This window comes from Equus asinus, chromosome 29, assembly GCF_041296235.1.
Source record: "Equus asinus isolate D_3611 breed Donkey chromosome 29, EquAss-T2T_v2, whole genome shotgun sequence".
NCBI lineage: Eukaryota > Metazoa > Chordata > Mammalia > Perissodactyla > Equidae > Equus > Equus asinus.
The window spans coordinates 28,550,936-28,571,431 of record NC_091818.1 but is presented as its reverse complement, the minus strand read 5'-3'; the positions used below and the strand labels follow the sequence as shown (position 1 = coordinate 28,571,431).

The window sequence follows — 20,496 nt, the reverse complement described above, 5'->3', positions numbered from 1 at the left end:
TCATGACGACTGATAATTAACTTCAATATTGCAATCAGTTTTTAACCAAAGAGATTATGTGTATAAGAGAATTCAATAAGGAATTTAGAGTGAGTTTTCATATGGAGCAATTTACATGGAAAAGTATTTCATTCCAATTAACAAAAGTATTACATGTTCTGATAGGAAGATGCATAATACACAGTGGAGTACAAAGAAGAGAAGTGCTTTATCTGGCTCCAGAGCTAACAAAGGTCCTGGCCAATGAGGTGGGCATTTGAGAGTGGAAGCAGGAGTTATGGAAAAATATGTCCCATCCACAAACTGGAAGTAGAGCAGCAGGACTGGCAGATAGACCTTGGGAAGAGATGCTAAAAGAAGGGAGTCAGGAAAGATGGAAAAAATGAAGATCATGAGGGATGTGGATCTTATCTTTTAGGCAAATGATTTACAAGGAGCTGGGACAGGATGGAGGTGAGGAGCTCAAGCAGAGAAATCCCTTGTGATCTTTTCCAAACTGTAAAACCATCACCCCACCCTAGGATTCTGATATACAACCACCTAATGAATAGAATTTGGGAAATGCAACACAGTGCCAGAAAGAATTTAAAATTATATTTAATGTCACAACCAAGAGATGTATACTGTTACCATTTTGATGTATCAAATTCCAAACTTTTATCAACATGCACACAGAAACACAGCCTTTTCATCTTGAAATTTGAATTGTTACCTATGAAGTTTTTTTCTCCTTATTTCCCTATACTGATCATTCTCAAAGTTTTGCTCTCAAGATACTTTCTACCTTCAAAAATTATTGAGGACCCCAAAGAGCTTTTTTTAATGTGGTTGGAACTATCAAAATTTATCATATTAAAAGTTAAAACTAAGAAATATTTTAAATTATACTATTAGTACAGTTCATTTAAAAATAGTTCATTTAAAAATAATAATAAATCCACTACATGTTAACAAACATAACATATTATGAAAATATATTTTATATATATAAATACATAATATAAACATATATAAAATATGGGTAACATTTTATGAAAAATGACCTTTACCAACTGTAGAATTTTGAGGTATCACATTCATAGGGGAAAAGAAAAGAAAGGAAATTCAGAAGAGGTAGCTAGAAAAAAATTATTAAAAAGTATATGTTTGCCAGATAAATGAGTAGTTACTCATATTTGATGCTGCAATGCTGGGTAGTACAGAGATACACTGAAACAAAATTTTAGTGAGGGCTGGCACGAGATAATCATACGTACTTTGCATTAAAACCTTTGCTATATTGCTTTGACTGAAGTATAATAAAGAAAATTCAATCTCACACAGATATATATTTTGAAAAGGGAGGTATATTTTCATAGATTTTTAGGTACTTATGGATATTTTTATACTACACCAAAACTTGATATTGTGGTAGTTTCTTAAAGTGTAGCTGTAATGTGGAATTGGAAACTGTATCAGTAAAATTTCTATATTGTTATATTAAAAATTCATTGGTCTATCTTGCACTTTGAATGGGTCATTTACCCATGTGTGATTGTATTATCATGAATTTTTCAATTAGAAAATATTGATTTGGTGAGTGATGCAGCTTGTCAAGTGTTGAAACATTTCAATATGCAATATAACAAAAAGTATTTCATCAGACAAGTTTTTAAAGAATTGGGAAGATGTTGTGGACCAAAGTTTTACAAAATTCTAATTTCTGTTTGAAAGTGTGAATTTGACCATTGGGAAGAGACGCTGTCAGGTGTGTTCTTTGATGTTAAGAGCCTTGCTTCATTCATTTGTAAGAAAATGTCTGCCAAATCCCCTAGTCTGAATAACCATAGTGTGCCTTTTATTCTTTCAAATAAAAATGTTGGTCAATGAAAAAGTGGTTAGTTTAGCATGCAACTCAGTCTCATAGTGCTTTTCCACAAGACAACACATACTTCCATATGGGACAAAAGTGCTTTATGCATACTTCCCAGAAAATTAAAAAGACTTGTACCGAAGAGTTGAGAGTTAATTAATAATTTTTACTGCCTCCTCGAGGTCATTTTTAAATGCAACTGACTTGCTAAAAAATTTCCTGCAAGCACATGGTGGTGACAAATACAACATACAACTCGATAGCATTGTCTTGATTCCTGCTAAAGGACCAGCAGTTTTTACCCACCATTGCATTTGCACCAGTGCTGCAAATATCAACACAGTGAAGAAGTCTGTTATAATAAAAATTAACTGATCTAGCTTGCACTTTGAAGGAATCTTTTACCCATGGGTCTTACTATTATGATGAAAATAGTTTTGAATTTCTACAGCCCCTGAAGAGGTCTTAGGACCTCCAGCAGTCCACAGACCACACTTTGGAAATGCTGCCCTTACACCACTAAATATTCTTTAAAGCATTACTCGAAATGGCTATTCAATGCTCTTTTTCAAGTATATGCATCATCACTTGATCATTCTATTATTAGACAGTAGGTTGTATCTAATTTTTCATTATTATTAATAATTTGTGATGAGCTTCTTTCTACATAAATCTTTGTCTTCCTCTCTAATTGTTTCCTAAAGATTGATGCCTAGTAATTTTACTAGGTCAAGAAAAATTTCAAAGTGTGCTGTCAAATGTATTTCCAAAGGACTCTCTGGCTCTGCATCTGGTCCACATTAGGCAGTCGTGAATGTGCTAACACTGCACTCAGAGGAGGAGAAGCTGAGAGGAGACTGTGCTCCCATTGGCAGCATGGGGTCTCCTTAAGGTTAAGCTACAGGAACCTGGGTTGCCTTTATTCACACTAATTGCATCCATATTCCTGGGCATGTTCCCATTTAAGCACTCTGCCACAGTAAGATCACATTAAACACTGACAGGTTTTGTGGTCAGCGATATTTATTTCCTGCCTGAAAAGAGCACGAGAAAAATATGGCAGCTGCTGTATCATGTGAATGAGTTTAGCAAAATTTGGTGTCCCAGTTGTTTGGTTTTGTGACCCAGGATGATTAATCCTTTCCTCTCCCTTTTGTGGTATTTCTTGTTATGTTTGCAAACCCAATTCTCTCTGAACTTTTTCACCCAAACATTTGGTTCAGCTTGTCCCTTAAGGACTTGGAAATGAAAACTTGAGCTCTTGGACACTCCCCCCGCCCCAAATTTACCCCTGCTTTTTCAAATTGGCATGCTTCTTTTCTTTCCTTCCTTTTTCTCCAGATTGTTTGTTTTACTTCTTTAAAAAAAAAAAAAAAAAAAAAAGTCATCATCTTGCCAGAAGTAGAGACCATTGTATTTCCATTGACTACTTCTTAAGATTTCTTCCCTTTTTTCTTTAGCAGTAGTCAGATTATATAGCATTTTACAGGAGAGTGCGTTCAATGAGAAAAGGTTGATTTAATAGATCCAATTTATTCTTTCTTATAATGCCTCATAGTGTTATTTAATTCTACCTATAGATTCTTATAACAAATTTAAAGTGTCACACCATAACTATGCACTACAAATTGTAATCTTGGTGTTGACATTTTTTATGATAAACACAAACATATGCAAATACCCCCCAAATCAAATTCTCTGAGGCACTGTTGTGCTTTAAGGCTTCCATAAAATCCATCTCTTTCCTTGCTGCCACCTTCTCCTGGGTAGTTCGTCCTGAAGCACTCTTTGGCACAGTTTCAGTCTGATATTTTGAAAGATACTAGTTGAAACAACCTAGTGAAACTCATTGTGGCTTTTCCTAAAATAATGTTGTGGGGACTTGTTACTTTGGGTAGCAGGATGCACACAATGTATGTCTTCTCTGCTGAGTTGGAGATGATATGTTTCTAAGCACCCGGTTTGTTTCTTTTTGAAAGTGTAACAAATGTAGCTGATTGTCCTGCTTAAATTTGAATTCGAGAATCTTAAAGTCTAGGTTGTATCCTACATTTAATAAATATATAGACTCTCATGATACCCATTTTATGTCCTGTCCATCTCGTGACCTCTGGCTCAACTCTATTTTCCAGTTTTCCGAATCCCTTTCTCCAACTTCCTATCTACTTCTTATTTGTTTTATGTTCTTCTATTGTGCTTATCCTTGCAAACTGCCATAAATCTGTCCTTATTACAAAAAAGACAAAAGAGTGTCTAAATTTAAAAATTTGTGATAACTCTCCTTAAAAATAGTCTATTCAAACAGGCTAAAATTTGGATTGGAAATGATCAGAGACAGGTGTAAAATAAAACTTACCTAAGGTTTTGAGAAAGGAAAGATGATATATGTGAATCATGTGGCATTGAAAATTGCATAGGAAACAGTGCACCGATCTCTTCCTGTTACTACAAGTTAAAAATGAGCAAACGGGGGCCAGCCAGGAGGCGTAGAGGTTAAATTTGCATGTTCCTCTTCGTTGGCCCGGGGTTTGCCAGGTCAGATCCCGGGTGCAGACTTATCAAGCCATGTTGTGGTGGGAGCCCCACATATAAAGTAGAAGAGGGGCACAGACGTTAGCTCAGGGCCAAGCTTCCTCAGCAAAAAGGGGAGGATTGGTGGCAGATGTTAGCTCAGGGCTAATCTTCCTCAAAAAAAAAAAAAAAAAACCAAAAGAACAAACAGAAAAACTCATTTCCCTAGTTTCTAAAATCAGGAAGCAAAAAAAGAAAAAAGAGAGCATCACTTATTAATTTTTATAATGAGGCTGAAAAAATTATAACTACTCTATTTTTTTTTAAAAAGCAGACATTTCTTAAAAGATCTCTTCTTCACAGAGATAGGTATGTTTAATAAATATGAAAAACAGATATGAGTAAAAGTGGAAACCCAGAAATATTTTTATTAGGATTTTGCAGTGTATTTTTCTTTTATTTGAAAGATTAGCACACTCAGAAAGGCTTCATTCAAAGTCTGAAGACTGAAAACATTTGGGAAAACCTAATTGGAGAGTTTAAAACGACAGAGGTGGAAATGGGGGGAGTAGAATCGAGATTTACTTCTCTAGGACACCCCAGACTCACATTAATCAGACTAAGCAAAATTTATATAAAAGGCGTGACTCCCAGAATAAATGAATTCTATTTACAGTGAAAGGATTGTATTTCATAATTTAGATGGATCCTTTTAAAAATATATATATCACATGTACTTTAATGGCTAGAAAATGTTTTTCCGCAGTTGTAACAAATAAAATACGTCATAGCCTGAAAATTCACTTCAAGACCCTGATGTTTGTACATGGATGTTTCATACCTTACATTTTTCAGAGATGCACATGAGATATGGGGAATACAGACCTTTAATTTTCAAATATTGTAAAATGAGTTATTTGGGCCAAATTAATTTTTCTCCAGTCATACGACTTTTTCAGGTTTTGTGTAATAGAAAGAGATGAAGGACCATGCCAATTCTGTTCTACTCTGCTCATCTTCAGGGAAGCCCCCAAGCTAGTCCTCTGGGTTGGCACTTAACCAATTGAAAAAGAGGATGGAAAGAGACAGAAGGCAAAAGTAGGCTCCTGGCCCACTTAAAGTCTTGGGCTAAGTGGAACAGAAGGCTAAACACAAATGTGACTCCGTCATAGCAGTAGTAAAAATGAATGTCTGTTCTGGGTATTGTTGAAGTTTACTGCTGGGAGTGGGTGTGGGGGAACAGAGTACGGAGTGGGTTCCTTTGTTGTAGTGGATTCTGCTCCATCATTAAGCCTTCGGACTACACACATTCATCAAGTTATTCTTTCTATAAATGCTCAGTTGATTCTTACTGCACCAGATACCGTAGTAGGTGCTGTGATAGAAGATTAAACCAGACGATGTCCTTATCCTCCAGAGCACTTTCACTCTAGAGCGGGAAGAATCTAAGTTGCCTCATTTGTAAAAAAGCCATGAACAAGATGATTACAAACGTCCTTGCTAGCTCTAAATTAACAAAGCTGTTTTAACAGACAGAACGTACTACAGTGATTGTTATTATTACTAATTTTGACACTTCCTTATTCTTTTTCTTTATCCCAACATCCCTCATTGATCCCAGGCTTTGGGGTCAGGAGAAAGAAGTGGGAAGTTTAAAAGAAGCTACAAACGGAAAAAGGAGGAAAGAATAAGAAAAGAAGATAAAGAGAATAGCACTCAACTATTAGTGGGCATCTACTTATGGGAGGCACTTTATAAAGATGTAATTTCATCTAAGAGACAGAAATCCAACAGCTGCCACCCTCCAAAAGAAGTTCCAGAGGCAGGAGCCATATGCTGATCAACTTTTTAAGCACAGGGTCTAACATAGTGTTTAGTACTTAGTATGCGTCCTAGAAAAGTTGGATGAATTTAAATAAATAAATATGAAAGATGATGAATAACTTAACCAACATTCTATCATTCTTAAGGAGTGAGTCACTACATTGTAGAGCATCTTTTTCCTTCAGGCTACTTAATTCAGAACAGTCATTTCTTGGATCTTAGAATATTCCTTAGCATTTAGAAACAAACATAGAAATCATTTCATTAGTGGAAGCATGAGAGCAAATTCCTCCACGTGTACATGCACAGCAAATATCTTTTGGTAAATAAGTTATCATGTTTATCCCTTCAGATCACGTTGATAGCTGCATTATGGTTATCCCAAATTCAGCAACTGTAGCTCTCCATTCTTTTTAGTAGACAGTTTTTACAGTAGAGTTTTATAATACAATCCACCTAGATGTAAGAGGAACCATCATGCATGGCTCTCTCAAATGGTATTCCCTCTTACTTTTGTCATTTGTAGTAAAGTTTTGAACTCGTTTTTCTCTGAGCATTTTCCAAGGCTATCTTTAAATGTGAACACACTGTGGCAGCTTTACTCCCATGAGATGGGAGGGGGAATGGGTGTTTGGTGAATTTGACTAAGAAGGCTGAGCAGTTCCTCAGACACACAAAATGAAATACTAGTAAATTAGAGAAAAATATGTCTGTTGTTAACAAAAAGAAATTAAATTACCTATTGATAACCAAAACAGCAATTAATTTAGTAAATCAATTAATAGGATACACTCAGTAAAAGAAATTATAAAAATGGATTAAAATTATTAATAAACAATGTGTGTAAATAGATACTTATTTTGTAGTATAGAGTTGTCAATAGAAGCAACTTAGGCATTGTCCTGTCATTCTTTCCTTGTCACCCTCCCGATAGCCATTTAATACTCAAAGTGATACCTATGCTCACTGTCACCTTGTTTTTCTTTCAACCTAGGCAAAGTTTTAATCACTTATCTAGTCTAAAGATGTTCATATTAAGTGGCAATCAAACTCTATCCTAAAACTGTCCAAACATTGCCGTAATTGTTTTCCCCATACACTAGTATTACAATTTAGTTTTAAACTAGAGAAGGTTTTGTAGCCCTAATAAGCTGCAGATAAATGTGTTTATCAATAAGAAACCTCAACCAGAGCAATTAGACAACAAAAAGAAATAAAAGCCATCCAAATTGGAAAGGAAAAAGTAAAACTATCTGTATTTTCAAATGACGTAATCATGTGTATATATATATAGAGAGAGAAAATCCCAAAGAATACAAGAAAACTATTAGAGCTAATAAATGAATTTAGCAAAGTTGCATGATACAAGATCAACACAAAAAAATCAGTTGTGTTCCTACATACCGGCAATGAATAATCAGAAAAAGAAATTAAGAAAGCAATCACATTAACAGTAGCATCTAAAGGAATAAAATACCTGGGAATAAGTTTAACTGGGGATGTGACAGATTTCAACACTTTAAATTACAAATCATTACTGAAAGAAATTAAATAAAACCTAAATAAATAGGAAGACATCTTGACTTCATAGATAGGAAGACAATGTTGTCAACGTGTCAATCAATACCACCCAAACAGATCTACAGAATCTCAATGCAATTCCAATTAAAACTCCAACAGCCTTTTTTGTAGAAATGGGAAACTGATACTCAAATTCATATGGAATTGCAGGGGCATCAAAGAGCCAAAACAATCTTGATAAAGGGCAAAGTTGGAGAACTCACACTTCCTGATTTCAAAACATAACCACAAAGCTACAGCAAACAAAACAGTATGGTATTGGCATATGAATGTACATATAGATCGATGGACTAGAATTGAGAATCCAAACATAAACCCATACATTTATGACTAGTTGAATTTTGACAAGAGTACCAAGTCCACTCAATGGGAAAATAACAGTCTCTTCCATAGATGGTGCTGGAACAACTAGAATTCCATATGCAAAAGAATGAAGTTACACACCAGTCACAAAAATTAACTCAAGATGGATCAAAGACCTAAATATAAGAGCTAAAGCCATAAAAAATTTAGAAGAAAACAGGAGTAAAATCTTCATGACCTAGGATTTGGCAATGCATTCTTAGATAGGCTGCCAAAAGAACAAAAAATAAAAGAAAAAATAGATAAATTGGACTTCATCAAAAACTGTCCCACATCAAAGGACATTATCAAGAAAGTGAAAAGATAACCCACAGAATGAGAGAAAATATTTGAAATCATATACCTGATAAGAGCTTAATATGAAAAATGTATAAAGACTCCTACAATTCAATGACAAGCAACCCAATTAAAAAAATAAGCAGACTTGAATAGACATTTCCTCAAAGAAGATACACAAATGGCCAATAAGCACATGAAAAGATGCCCAACATCATTAGTCATTAGGGAAATACAAATCAAAACTACAATTGATACTACTTCACACCTATTAGGATGGCAATAATAATAGGAATAAAACAGAAAATAACCAGCGTTGGTGAGGATGCGGAGAAATAGAAACAAACACTCACATGTTATTGGTAGGAATGTAAGATGGTGCAGCTGCTATGGAAAACAGTTTGCTGTTTTCTCTAAAAGCTAAAATAGAATTACCATATGACCCAGCAATTCCATTCCTACTTATATACAAAGGAATTAAAATGAGAACTCAGATAGATACTTATATGTCAGTGTTCACAGCAGTGAGCCAAAAAGGTGGAAACAACTCAAGCGTCCAGTCCATCATCAGATGAAGGAATAAACAAAATGTAGCATATGCATACAACGGAATATTATTCATCCATAAAAATGACTGAAGTTCTTATACATGCTACAGTATGGATGAACCTTGAAAACATTAAGCAAAGTAAAATATGCCAGACACAAAAAGATAAATATTGTAGGATTCCACCCATACACATTATCTAGAAGAGGTAAATTCGTAGAGACTGAAAGTAAATTAGAGGTTACCAGGGGCCAGAGGAAGGGAAGAATGGGGAGGTATTTTTTAATGGCTACAGAGTTTCCATTTCTGGCGGTGAAAACAGCTTGGAAATAGTGATGACAGTTGCACAACACTGTGAATGCAATGAATGCCACTGACTTGTACAGTAAAAAGTGGTTAAAATGACAATTTTATGTTATATACATTTTACAACAATTTTTGAAATTAATAATTAAATTAATAAAGTTAATACTGCAAAAGCACTGAATTATATCTTTACATGGGTGGATTGCATGGTATGAATTATAATTCAAAAAAGCTGTTAAAATGTACATAAGATAAAACAAACATTTACCTCAAATTCATGTTTACTGGATGCAACATAGATGAGTTTTGTTTTATGCTTTTTGTTTTTCTTCATTGCCCATTTACAGTAATTTCAGATATCTGTTATAAACACTTCTGTGTTTTTGGTCAACACTACAACAATTTCATTAGTTAATAAGTCATGAAGGGAATTCTTTTAGAGGTATGCATATGCTCATTAAACTTAAATTGGAAATTCCCATATCCTGCACAAATGGGATGTAGCAGGAATTTAATAATAATATAAATGAGTGCATGATAAGTTATGGGTGGAAAACTCATGTGATCCATGCAGCTTTTTTTCCTCTAACTCCAAACTTCCAAGTCAATTCCTTGCTGATTACTAGAGATGGTTAGATTATTTGAAACCTCAGCTCTTTAAGAGCCATCTGTCTATTGACAAATACCGTAAGTTAAACATATCATTTTTTAGCCTAATGCAGACTTATCTTGCACCATGCAGTGTTAGAACTGGCAGAAAACTTTCTAATCAAGCAAACATTTTGTTTTTGTCGTATCAGGATCCATCATTTTAAGTAAACTGTTTATGTTTGAATGTCAAACTTACATAATTGATGAAGATGGAAAATTATATCATAGAACTTGAAATAGTAAATGAATGGAGTAGACACTAGAAATTTACTTAATGGAAGTATCTATGGATGGTGTGTAATATTTTATCCTATAAATGGGAAAGACATTAAGAACTAAGCCTAGCAATTCAGAGATTTCCAATATTGGGAGAGATGCCTTTGATCTGGGAAAAATAAAAGTAGTTTGGGATTGCTAATAAACAATTTGAAGTAGGAAAGATTTACCATTGCTCACCTTCCACTACTCATGCTGTGGCCCTTTCCTCTTTTATTACAAATCCACATTCTTACCCTTAAGTAACACCCTTCCCTATTTATAGTCACCCAACCCCCAAAGGCAGGCCACCTACAATTTCTTTTCATTTTAATAGAAAATTATTGAAGACTTAAAATCCTTTCAGAGGAGAAGTAGCTTCAATGTATGAATTAACAGGACTGGAAAATTGATCAATTTGCCTGACTTCGTCCTGCCAATCTTGGTCTAAGTCATCTGGGGTCCTACGAGTCGAAAGCCAAAAACAACTGCCTCATAGCAAGATCTTTTGTGTTGCTTGTGCCTCACTTCTATCCCACTGACTGCCAAGCCTGTCCCTTCAGGTCCTGGCTGCCTGCCCAGCCTTTGGACCATCTGTCCTGTCTAGTCCTGCGGTTGGGTTTCCTCCTGCTTCTTGATTTCATGCCTGATTTCAGCCGAGATTAATTTTTCTGAGCTATCGGTGTCTGTGGCTGTCCCATCTTTACCTAGTTCCTAATTTCCATTTTGTTTTGATACTCCCTACTCCATGTTCAGTCTCTCCTGTACCAACCTTACCTTTGACACGTTGACACCTTTTAAAACTGCCCTTCACTCCCTATCCAGTATCAACCAGTAGCAGCCCTGCCTAGGCTCATGCCCAACTATACCATTTACTGAGCTTACTCCTCTGGGAACTTAACATTGACTGGTCTTGGAGGAAGAAAAGGCAAAGAGTCAAACATCACATATTCAATTTAATTGGAACAACTCATAAGCATTCAATTAGTGGTTAAGGAATTAACAGATACTTGTTGCCTCATCATTTGAGAGTATATTTATGGGGGTTTTCCCCAAAAAATAACCCACAAAAATAGTTACTATAGCCCTCTTCATTGATAAACAAAATACAGTCAGTGAGGGTGAACTGGTTAAGCTACTGAGTGTTTAAGCCAATTGCAAAGAAACAGCAGAGGTCAGAAATTTTAGAAGATGCTGAATCCACAGGGAGGATGTATTGCCAGCCAAACACAATTACCCAGATTATGCTGCTGGGCTCACTAATAATGCTAAGTTTTGGAAGAGAACCATGTGGTTTGGTAGATGAAATAAGAGGTCATACCTCTGACAATTTCTTTTCAAAAAGCAAATCAATAAGAGCTTCCTCTTTACTACCTTTTCTTTTAAGATTTAAGGAAATAGTATTGATAAGCATATTGTCATTAAACTCTGATTAGGCAAAAATATTCTCGCATTATATATTTTTTCCTCTTGGTTGCCCTCAAGACATTGGCAATCATCCTTCCGTGATGGAGAATCTTCATCGTGTGTGTGTGTGTGTGTGTGTGTGTGTGTGTGTGTGCATGGATGGGATCCTTCCTTATATCTTAAAAGGCTGTATTTATTTGTCCGGTCATATTATTTTCATTCCTGTGATGGGCATTTTTCTTCATCAGTTGTGATCACCTACTCTAGGGCTAGTTGTCTTCTAATTAGTCTATTGACTCTTAAGTAATTAAAGCATAAAAAGAAAATCATCAATTAGGGGCCCAGTTAATCAGAGTAAATTATGCAGATCTAGACCAATATGTGAGATTACCAAAGACACGTCTCTTTATGATTCATGAAAGGAAACACTAACATAAAAAACTCTTCAAAGCACTCTTATTTAAATTTGCTGTTTAAAATGTTAATGAGTAAGACTCATGTGCTGTAGATCTATATGACAGACACTGTCATGACAAATGCTCTTTAGGATGTGGTAATTTGGCACTTTTCAAATCTAAGGGACTTCAAGGTGGCCTTTCCTTGTGACCAGTTCAGCCTTATATTACATTGTTCTTACTAACACTGTACCCTTTGTATTATTTAATATTTTAAGAAATAAATTTTAAGGCCAATTTATGCCACTTTTTTATTTGCCTGGGTTTATTTGAATCTAAATATTCAGAGGTAAAATTACATTTACTTTCGAGAATTTGGTTGCTTTGGTGTCCTACAAGAAAGTCTTTACTTACGGTCGTACATTCATAGAAATAAGTATGCTGGCTAGACAATGTGTCTCTCAAAGATTTCTACCAGAAAATAACATGAAAATGTACTGTGGTACATTTCAATACTTACTGTTTTTTTTTTTTTCCTGTGGCCCTTTGTGATTTAAGGAAAACTAAAGGAAGTGTCAACTCTGCATTTGTTAATCCAGTTTATGCGAATTGGAGCAACCCAGAGAAAACAGAGGTAAGTGGTAATGGTGAACCATGTTGTTTCAGAAGCAGAAACGCACGCAACCAACCACAGTGTTGTCTGGACATGTTTCCACATCTTGGCTAAGAGGAATGTTTTACTGGAGTTATTCCATCTGAGGGAGGAAAGGAGTTTCACTCTCTCTAAATGTGTGATGAGAATTTTCCATTCCAGGACAGTTTCAATCTGCTTGTAAAATCAGTTCACTGTTAAATGGCTTTGTGATAGTTGTTCACACTCAGAGAGAGCTGACAAATCTGGAAAGCATCAGTTTAACCCATTAGTCAGCTACCCACAGTAACTATTCATTGACTCTTCTTCATATTTTATTCTAAAAGACAAAAAGGAGGATCGCATTCGGTGTTCTCTTTAAATTTAAGTGTGGCAGTGAGGGCCATTACCTGATAACTCAGAAGAAGAAAGGAGAAATTAAAGTGCATTATATCTTTCTTGGCCATAGGGCTACTCTTTATTTGTGTAAAAGCAGTAGGCTAGAGAGAGAATGGCAGGTAAAATTTCTCTCATTCCTTTCTTAAGTAGGTAATATGAGCATTCGTTTGGGTGTAAATAGGATTAGCCGTGACACATCACTTCCTGTCTATGAAAGCTTCCTTCCATCTGATTTTAGAAATATTATATCAGATTCATTCCCTTGTCAAAGTGAGCACATAGAAAGCTAAAGTTTTACTTTTCCCGGATTATTTTTTTAATGAAAATAGGCCATAAACAGTTGTTACTGTTATTGAAAATTAGTAGTAACAAGGTGTCAAATCAGATGATTTCTAGTCATTTTAGAAGCTTGGTGATGTGATAGAAGTCTAACACAATGCTTAACTTTTCTATTTCTCTGTTTTCTTTTCCTTTTTTACCTTTTTTTTTTGAGGAAGATTAGCCCTGAGCTAACATCTGCCACCAATCTTCCTCTTTTTGCTGAGGAAGACTGGCCCTGAGCTAATATCTATGCCCATCTTCCTCTACTTTATGTGGGACGCCTTCCACAGCATGGCTTGACAAGCAGTGCCATGTCCGCACCCGGTATCGGAACCAGCGAACCCTGGGCCACCGAAGCAGAATGTGCAAACTTAACCACTGCACCACGGGGCCAGCCTGTGTGTTTTCTTTAATAATGATGTCATACGAACTTTTCATATTGTTTTAGTAGGAATAAAAGCAAGAAGTAAGATATTTCCCAGAGTACAGAAAGAATTAATTTAGATGATTTGTCAAGTCAATCAAGACCTAGAGTAAAAACAAAAATGTAGCCCTACTTAATGGATAATAAATAAGCAGATGCATATTTAAGGGACGTAAGTGTAATGTGTCTTTTTGGCAAAGTAGGAAGGTGTAATATAAACTAATTTTCATTTTTACTAAAGAAAAGAAAATTTAATCTTTTTATCTTTAGCTTAGTTTAACTTTAGTGTCTGAAAGATACAAATGATGTAAGGAGTTAAAATATAATGTTTTAAAATTGACATTTTTGTATTAATATCACATAAGCCAGTAGTAATTAAAATGTTGCTAGGAAGGTGTTGTGCATCTTTTACTTTCTATGGAGAAAATGGTTTCTCTGGTGCACAGGAGGAGGACCATATTGAAACCCCACCTTACAACGTGCTTTCAAGACACTTTCTATTATGTGTGCATACAGCAGTGCAACTGATCACTCAAGAACCTTCGAAGCACTTTCTTCTTATTTTCTATTCTAATTAAAAAAATTATCCCTCTTTCACATTCTATTTTCCCTCCACTAAGAATGGCTATGTAAGAAATCTTGTCATAGCTCTTGACTTTTGTTGCTATTTTGATTTCTATTGTGTTAGAGACAAATGTATTAATTAAATTAAGTGCACCTTCCCTGGCATTGTAACAGACAAATAGACTTTCTAAAATACTCTTCTAAACACTCTTAGCGAAAATTCTCATATTCTGACATAGAAATTGCGAAAATAGTATAATGAACCACCATGTACCCACCAGCCAACTTCAACAATTATTAACCAGGGTCATTCTTGTTTCACCTCTACTGTCACCCATTCCTTACACCCACCAGAGTGGTGGTGGTGTTTTTTTAGACTTTATTTTCTTTAGAGCAGTTTTACGATCATGGCAAAATTGAACAGAAAGTACAGAGAGTTTCCATATGTCCCCCGCTCCCATACATGCATAGCCTCTCCCATTATCAACATCCTACACCAAAGTGGTACATTTGTTTCAACCTACATTGACACATCTTTATCACCCAGAGTCCGTAGTTTACAGTAGGATTCAATCTTCGTGTCAAACAGACTTTTTAAAGCAAATCTCAGGTATCATTTAATTTCACCTGTAAAACTTCAGTTGTATCATTAAGAGATAACAACTTCTTAAAAATATAACCACAGTATCACACCTAAATATTTAATAATAATTCCTTGATACCAATCAAATATTCAGTCAGTGTTCAACCAACCCCAATTATCTTATGAATAAGTAGGTGGTTTTATATTTTTCGTTGAGGATGTTGTTGTCGCTGTATTTTTAAAATCAGGATCCATATAAGGTACATGCACCCAAATTGGTAGACGTATCTCTTAAGTCTCTTTTAATCTCTAGGTTCCATTTTCTGTTATCTTTTCCTTGCAATTTATTTGTTGAAGAAATCAGATGGTTTGTCCTTTAGAACTTCCACATTTTAGATTTTCTAATATACTCTACAAAATATAATTCTCCCAAGTGAAGGCTATTGGTTTCTTTTTAATGTTTTTTGTTTTGTTTTGTTTAACCTACCTATAATCAATGCAGTAGGCTTAGAGAAACCAGCCCATAGAAAGAGAGTCAAGATACTGGCCACTGCATTCCCTCATCCCACCAGAGATGAGGATGAGGCAGTGGCTCCTATGCCCAGAGGACCTTGGGCACACACTGCAACTAGCCCTGTGTTAGCGGTTCAGGCAGTGTAGACTAGAGGTGTTGGAGAGAGTTGGGGATGCTCCAGTTATTACTCTGATGGAAATCCATTAAAAACCTTTCTGCATTCTGCATGATCTGGAAAGAAGTATCTTATTTTAATGCCTAAAATCCTAACCTTTTCAATGTGTTTTTCTTTAGAGTTCTGTATACTCCTTCTCAAATCCGTCATATGGCACAACATCAGGAAGGCTGGAGACCATATCTAATCATCTCAAATAGTACCCTCAAGATCAAGTGTGATCCAGTATGTGTAGTTTATAGAAAATTCTAGTCTGTGAAATCTGATAGAAACTCATGTAATAGTAAAACTAGAAGGGATTCAGAACATTAATGTAATTATTACATTTATGAATAAATTTTTGTACTGATATATTGAATATTTTCATGTAATCTGAATCAGAACCTTATCTTCATTGTATATCTGAATATTTTAATGAAGTGTTCCACTTAACTTTCTTATTTTCCTTTGATTTTATCATGATTATTTTTTAGTGGTGAATCAAATTGTTTCATATCCTAAATATAAAGAAGTTTTAAAATACTTACTTGTATGCCTTAGAGCTTAGAAACAAAGGTGAACTGACAATATACAAACTAGCAGGAATGGACAAATCATAGTAATCCTAATCAACATAACCATGAGTTAAAAGGTATTTCTGAATTTTGGAAAAAAGTTTGATAAATTATCATCCTAAACTTGCTTTCATTCAAATAAGCCTTTAACACCCACCTTATATAGATATAAAAATAATGCTAAAATATATGAATTAAGAAGTTTTGGCATGCAGGCAACTGAAAATTCCCTACTCAGATGGTTTAATGTGTCAATTATTATCCCACAAATCAGGAAATTGAGAAATAGGGCACCACTTTGGTTATTGTAACGGCTCCATGTCTTTAGCCAGGACTCTGGTTTCTTACAAGTTTCAGTTCCTAGGCTCTGTCCTCAGGCTAGCTCCCCTACAGGTTAGATGATGGCTACACAAGGTGCAGCATTATCTGGTTCACAGTAAAGTTCAGAGGCAGAGAAGGGCCCATTTCTCCTTGTGTCACTTTTTACCAGCAAGAAAACCCTTCTTCCTAGACAAAGAGCCCATGTCAAGGCAACCCTGTAAAGGTGATAAGACCACCATGATTGGCTGACACCCTTCACTATACCCCGGGGCTAAGAATAGACCTATGAAGCTTATCGTCAAGTAGATAAGGGTAACTACTCAAAGGAAGTTGGAGTCAGTTAGGAACAAGAAGGGGAACATAGCTATTAGATAAGCAAGTCAGCATCTGCTCTAAATAATAATAAGGAAATGCTCCTGTCTCCTGTGATAATGTTCCCTGGAACCCAATAGATCAGATAGAATGTGATTAGTGAGTCTATCCCAGCCTCTGTTCTCAAGAGTTTGGAGAGAGGAAGAAAAACTTTAGGAGTCACTATCATAAGATCCTTTGGGACGTTTCTGAGCTCAATGTAAGGTCAGTTGTACACAGGGTAAGTTTCGCTAGCAATATATTAGTGCCTTTTGTGAGAGTACAGACTGGAGAAAAATATTATTTTTCATTAACCTTGCAATAAATTAATCTCAAATTTTAGCCGAGTTAATTTCTTGAACCCCGTGAACTGCATTCTAATTTTGCTCTCTACAACTATCTTTTTTTAATAGCTGCTTTCCTATTGACACCAAAATTTCTGATCCTAGAAAAATTCAGATGAGAGAGGATCGGTTGTTGTTGTTTAAGTCTGGCTGCTAACACTGTGGGACATATGCATTTTTGCAGTTGCATTTATTTTAGCTTAAAACTATCATCCAAATATATTCAGGATCTTTGCCTAAGCTTACAGGATTGTTAAAGAAGCAGTGAGTTAAAATTTAGATATGGTCTTAGTAAAGACCTTGAAGCTACTACATGAAAAATGTGGGAAAAGTGTAATTTCTTCCAAAAGAGATAATAAAAATGATTCTCCAGCTTAAATTGGCTTTTTTCATAGGAATATTGAGGGAATTCATGACATATAGGTAGCTCCAGATTGCAAGTAATGATAGAAAATCAATAGAAACTAGAAATTAGAGTACTCTTAAGAGTATTTAAAATGTTTTTGAGGTGCAACTTAAGTTACATGCCTCCTAAAATGTTTAAATCAAACATTTTGTGAGGTCTCATCAACACATATGGCAATTCTGTGAAACTAAAAGAATGAAATAGATTTTTCTTATCCAATAAGTAGAAGAGGAATGTGCTTATGTTGTTTTCATAACTTAATGTGAGATTCAGAAATGAAAAACTAATTTTTATGTGTATCTTTCTTCCTCTGAAAACTTTTTGATATAAGTTCAAATTCACACAATTATGATTTTTAAAATAGGCAAAGGAAGAAGAAAAATAGAGGCAGACGGGACAAGAAGAAGTACACCAAGTTCATAAATTATATAACTCAGTTTTAAGTCAGGAAAACATCTCAAATTTCACACTGGACTGGAAATCCATTGAATTTTTGTTTTTAAGCTGGTGGATGTCAGGAGAATGGATCCCAAGGAGTATTGCTGACAGATTCTCAGGGCTTTTACTGCACAAATCTTTAAGACTATATTTGTTAACTGGATTCATGTGACCAACATCTTATTTCCCAAAATATGCTTTAAGCGTGTAATAATATTAATAACAACAGCAACAACAAATGCTAATAATTACTGATTATCTGCCAAATATACTGTTCTAAATATTTTACATGTTTTAACTCAGGTAAATGTAAATAGCATGCCATATATGACAGTCAGCCACGTGTGGATGTTTAATGCGAAATTTAATTGAAATTAAATACAATAAAAAATGCGTTTCTTCAGTTGCACTAGTCACATTCTAAGTGCTCAATAGCCACCTGTGGCTAGTGGCCACTGTACTGGACAACACAGAGAGCATTTCCATTATCACATAAAGTTCTCTCGGACGCACTGGCTTAGAACAATGTTGAAATATTTTGCTATAAATAGCACAGCAGTAATCTCTATAAATCTAATAACCACTAAAAATATTGCCCAGTATGTGTATTTTAAATAGAATCAGCTAATTTTAGCATAATAATAATTACAAGTGAGACAGACTAGCAAATATATGTGATAAAGAAGTACATTTTAACAGTGATTTCTTGGCATATAAATGTCATATATCCTTCTATTATACCCATATCATCTTTGCCTATTCCTTATTCTACATTTAGATGGAATCTTGAAAAACTTGTATAAGAATTCACTTTTTCCTTTTCACCTTCTTGACCGTCAATCATTTTTCACACCAAAAATTAATGATTTGCGAATCCTTTAAATAATGACTGTCTGTGTTTAGCACTTAATGGCATGTACTTTAGATAAACCAACTACTATATTCATGGCAATGTCTTTTGCAATAAGTAGTCTTAAACTTCATTCTTAAAAATAAAAACTAGAGAAAATCCATAAAAGGACTATGAGGTTTTTTTCCAAAAAGTCATTTAAAAAATAAGATTTCAAGTATATCTTTCACTATCAGACCAATGACAGCTTTGTGAATCTTAACGTTACTATGCTTTTCTGTGTATCAACTTGCAAAACACTTTGCATTTCATTCTAACGTGTCTAGCAAACCAACGCAAGGGTTAATATCTAAAATAAGTAATCATCAAACTCAAGAACTTGCTCTTTAAATAATTACAAGTGGAAAGGCACCACTTTCTACAAGCACGCATTTTGTGAAATTTCAGTGAAACTGGGGACATACCATATCTTGAATTAAAAACTCTATAACTATGAATCAAAGTATGCATGAAAATAAATAAATAAATAAATGCTTATAATACTTAAGGATCCACTTAAAAATTCAGACTAATACATGTCATTAAACATTCTGAGGGAGTGAAGTGCTCTAAAGAGCACATTTTCTTCTCCAGAATGTGGAAGCAACAATAAAGAGCTTTCTATTTTTACAATTTTTTTAACATTTTATTTATGTAGGCCTGGTTCTGGCCCCTATTGAGACAATTTCCTTGGCGTTTTATATTTTTGTCCAGAGTTGTGTTACTAAGAAATCAGCTCAGGAGGAGACCAGCCCAGTGGTATAGTGGTTAAGTTCATGCGTTCTGCTTCAGTGGCCCAGGGTTCACAGGTTCAAATCCAGGTGCAGACCTGGCACCACTTGTCAGGCCATGCTGTGGCAGCATCCCACATTAAATAGAAGATTGGCACAGATGTTAGCTCAGTGACAGTCTTCCTCAAGCAAAATGAGGAAGATTGGCAACAGATCTTAGCTCAGGGGCAATCTTCCTCACAAAAAAAAGAAGCGGGGGGGCATCCCCATGGCCAAGTGGTTAAGTTCACACACTCTGCTTCGGTGGCTTGGGGTTTGCCAGTTCCGATCCTGGGTGCAGACCTATGCATCGCACCTCAGGCCATGCTGTGGTGGCATCTCACATAGAAGAACTAGAATGACCTACAACTAAGATGTGCAACTATGTCCTGGGACTTTGGAGAGGAAAAAAAACAAAGAGGAAGATTTGCAACAGATATTAGCTCAGGACCAATCTTCCTCACAAAAAAAAAAAAAAAGAAAGAAAGAAAGAAGCTCAGGAAATTAGCATAATTATTTGCAGTGAGTATAATATAATTTGGGGCCAATAAAAGAAATGCTAACACAAGGGATCAGGAATCAAAAACCAGTTTCTCTATCCAGTTTTATTTTTGACAACAGATATGAGGTAACCATTTAATCTGTTACTAACCATAAACTAATGATTAAAGAAAAAATTAGTCACTGTGGGATAATTACACTTGCCATTAATTTGTTCAACAAATATTTCTGAAGCAACATTTTCAGTGGAAGCAGTGAGACAGGCAATGGGATAGTGAGAGGAGAGCTGAGTAACAACTGCAGATCATGAGGCCTCACCCGCCCCTGGATGCGGACCTCAAAA

At 35.2% G+C, this 20,496-nt stretch overlaps 1 protein-coding gene across 1 annotated transcript in view; it reads left to right on the top strand.

Annotated features, from left to right (window-relative positions):
* MALRD1 (MAM and LDL receptor class A domain containing 1) overlaps positions 1-19,000 on the top strand; it is a 650,667-nt gene extending 631,667 nt beyond the window's left edge. The window contains exons 40-41 of the mRNA XM_070500958.1: positions 12,527-12,602; positions 15,699-19,000. Of these exons, the coding sequence (XP_070357059.1) occupies positions 12,527-12,602; positions 15,699-15,779 (157 nt within the window). The 3' untranslated portion in view covers positions 15,780-19,000. The remainder of the gene's footprint in view (positions 1-12,526; positions 12,603-15,698) is intronic.
* Positions 19,001-20,496: the final 1,496 nt, after the last annotated feature.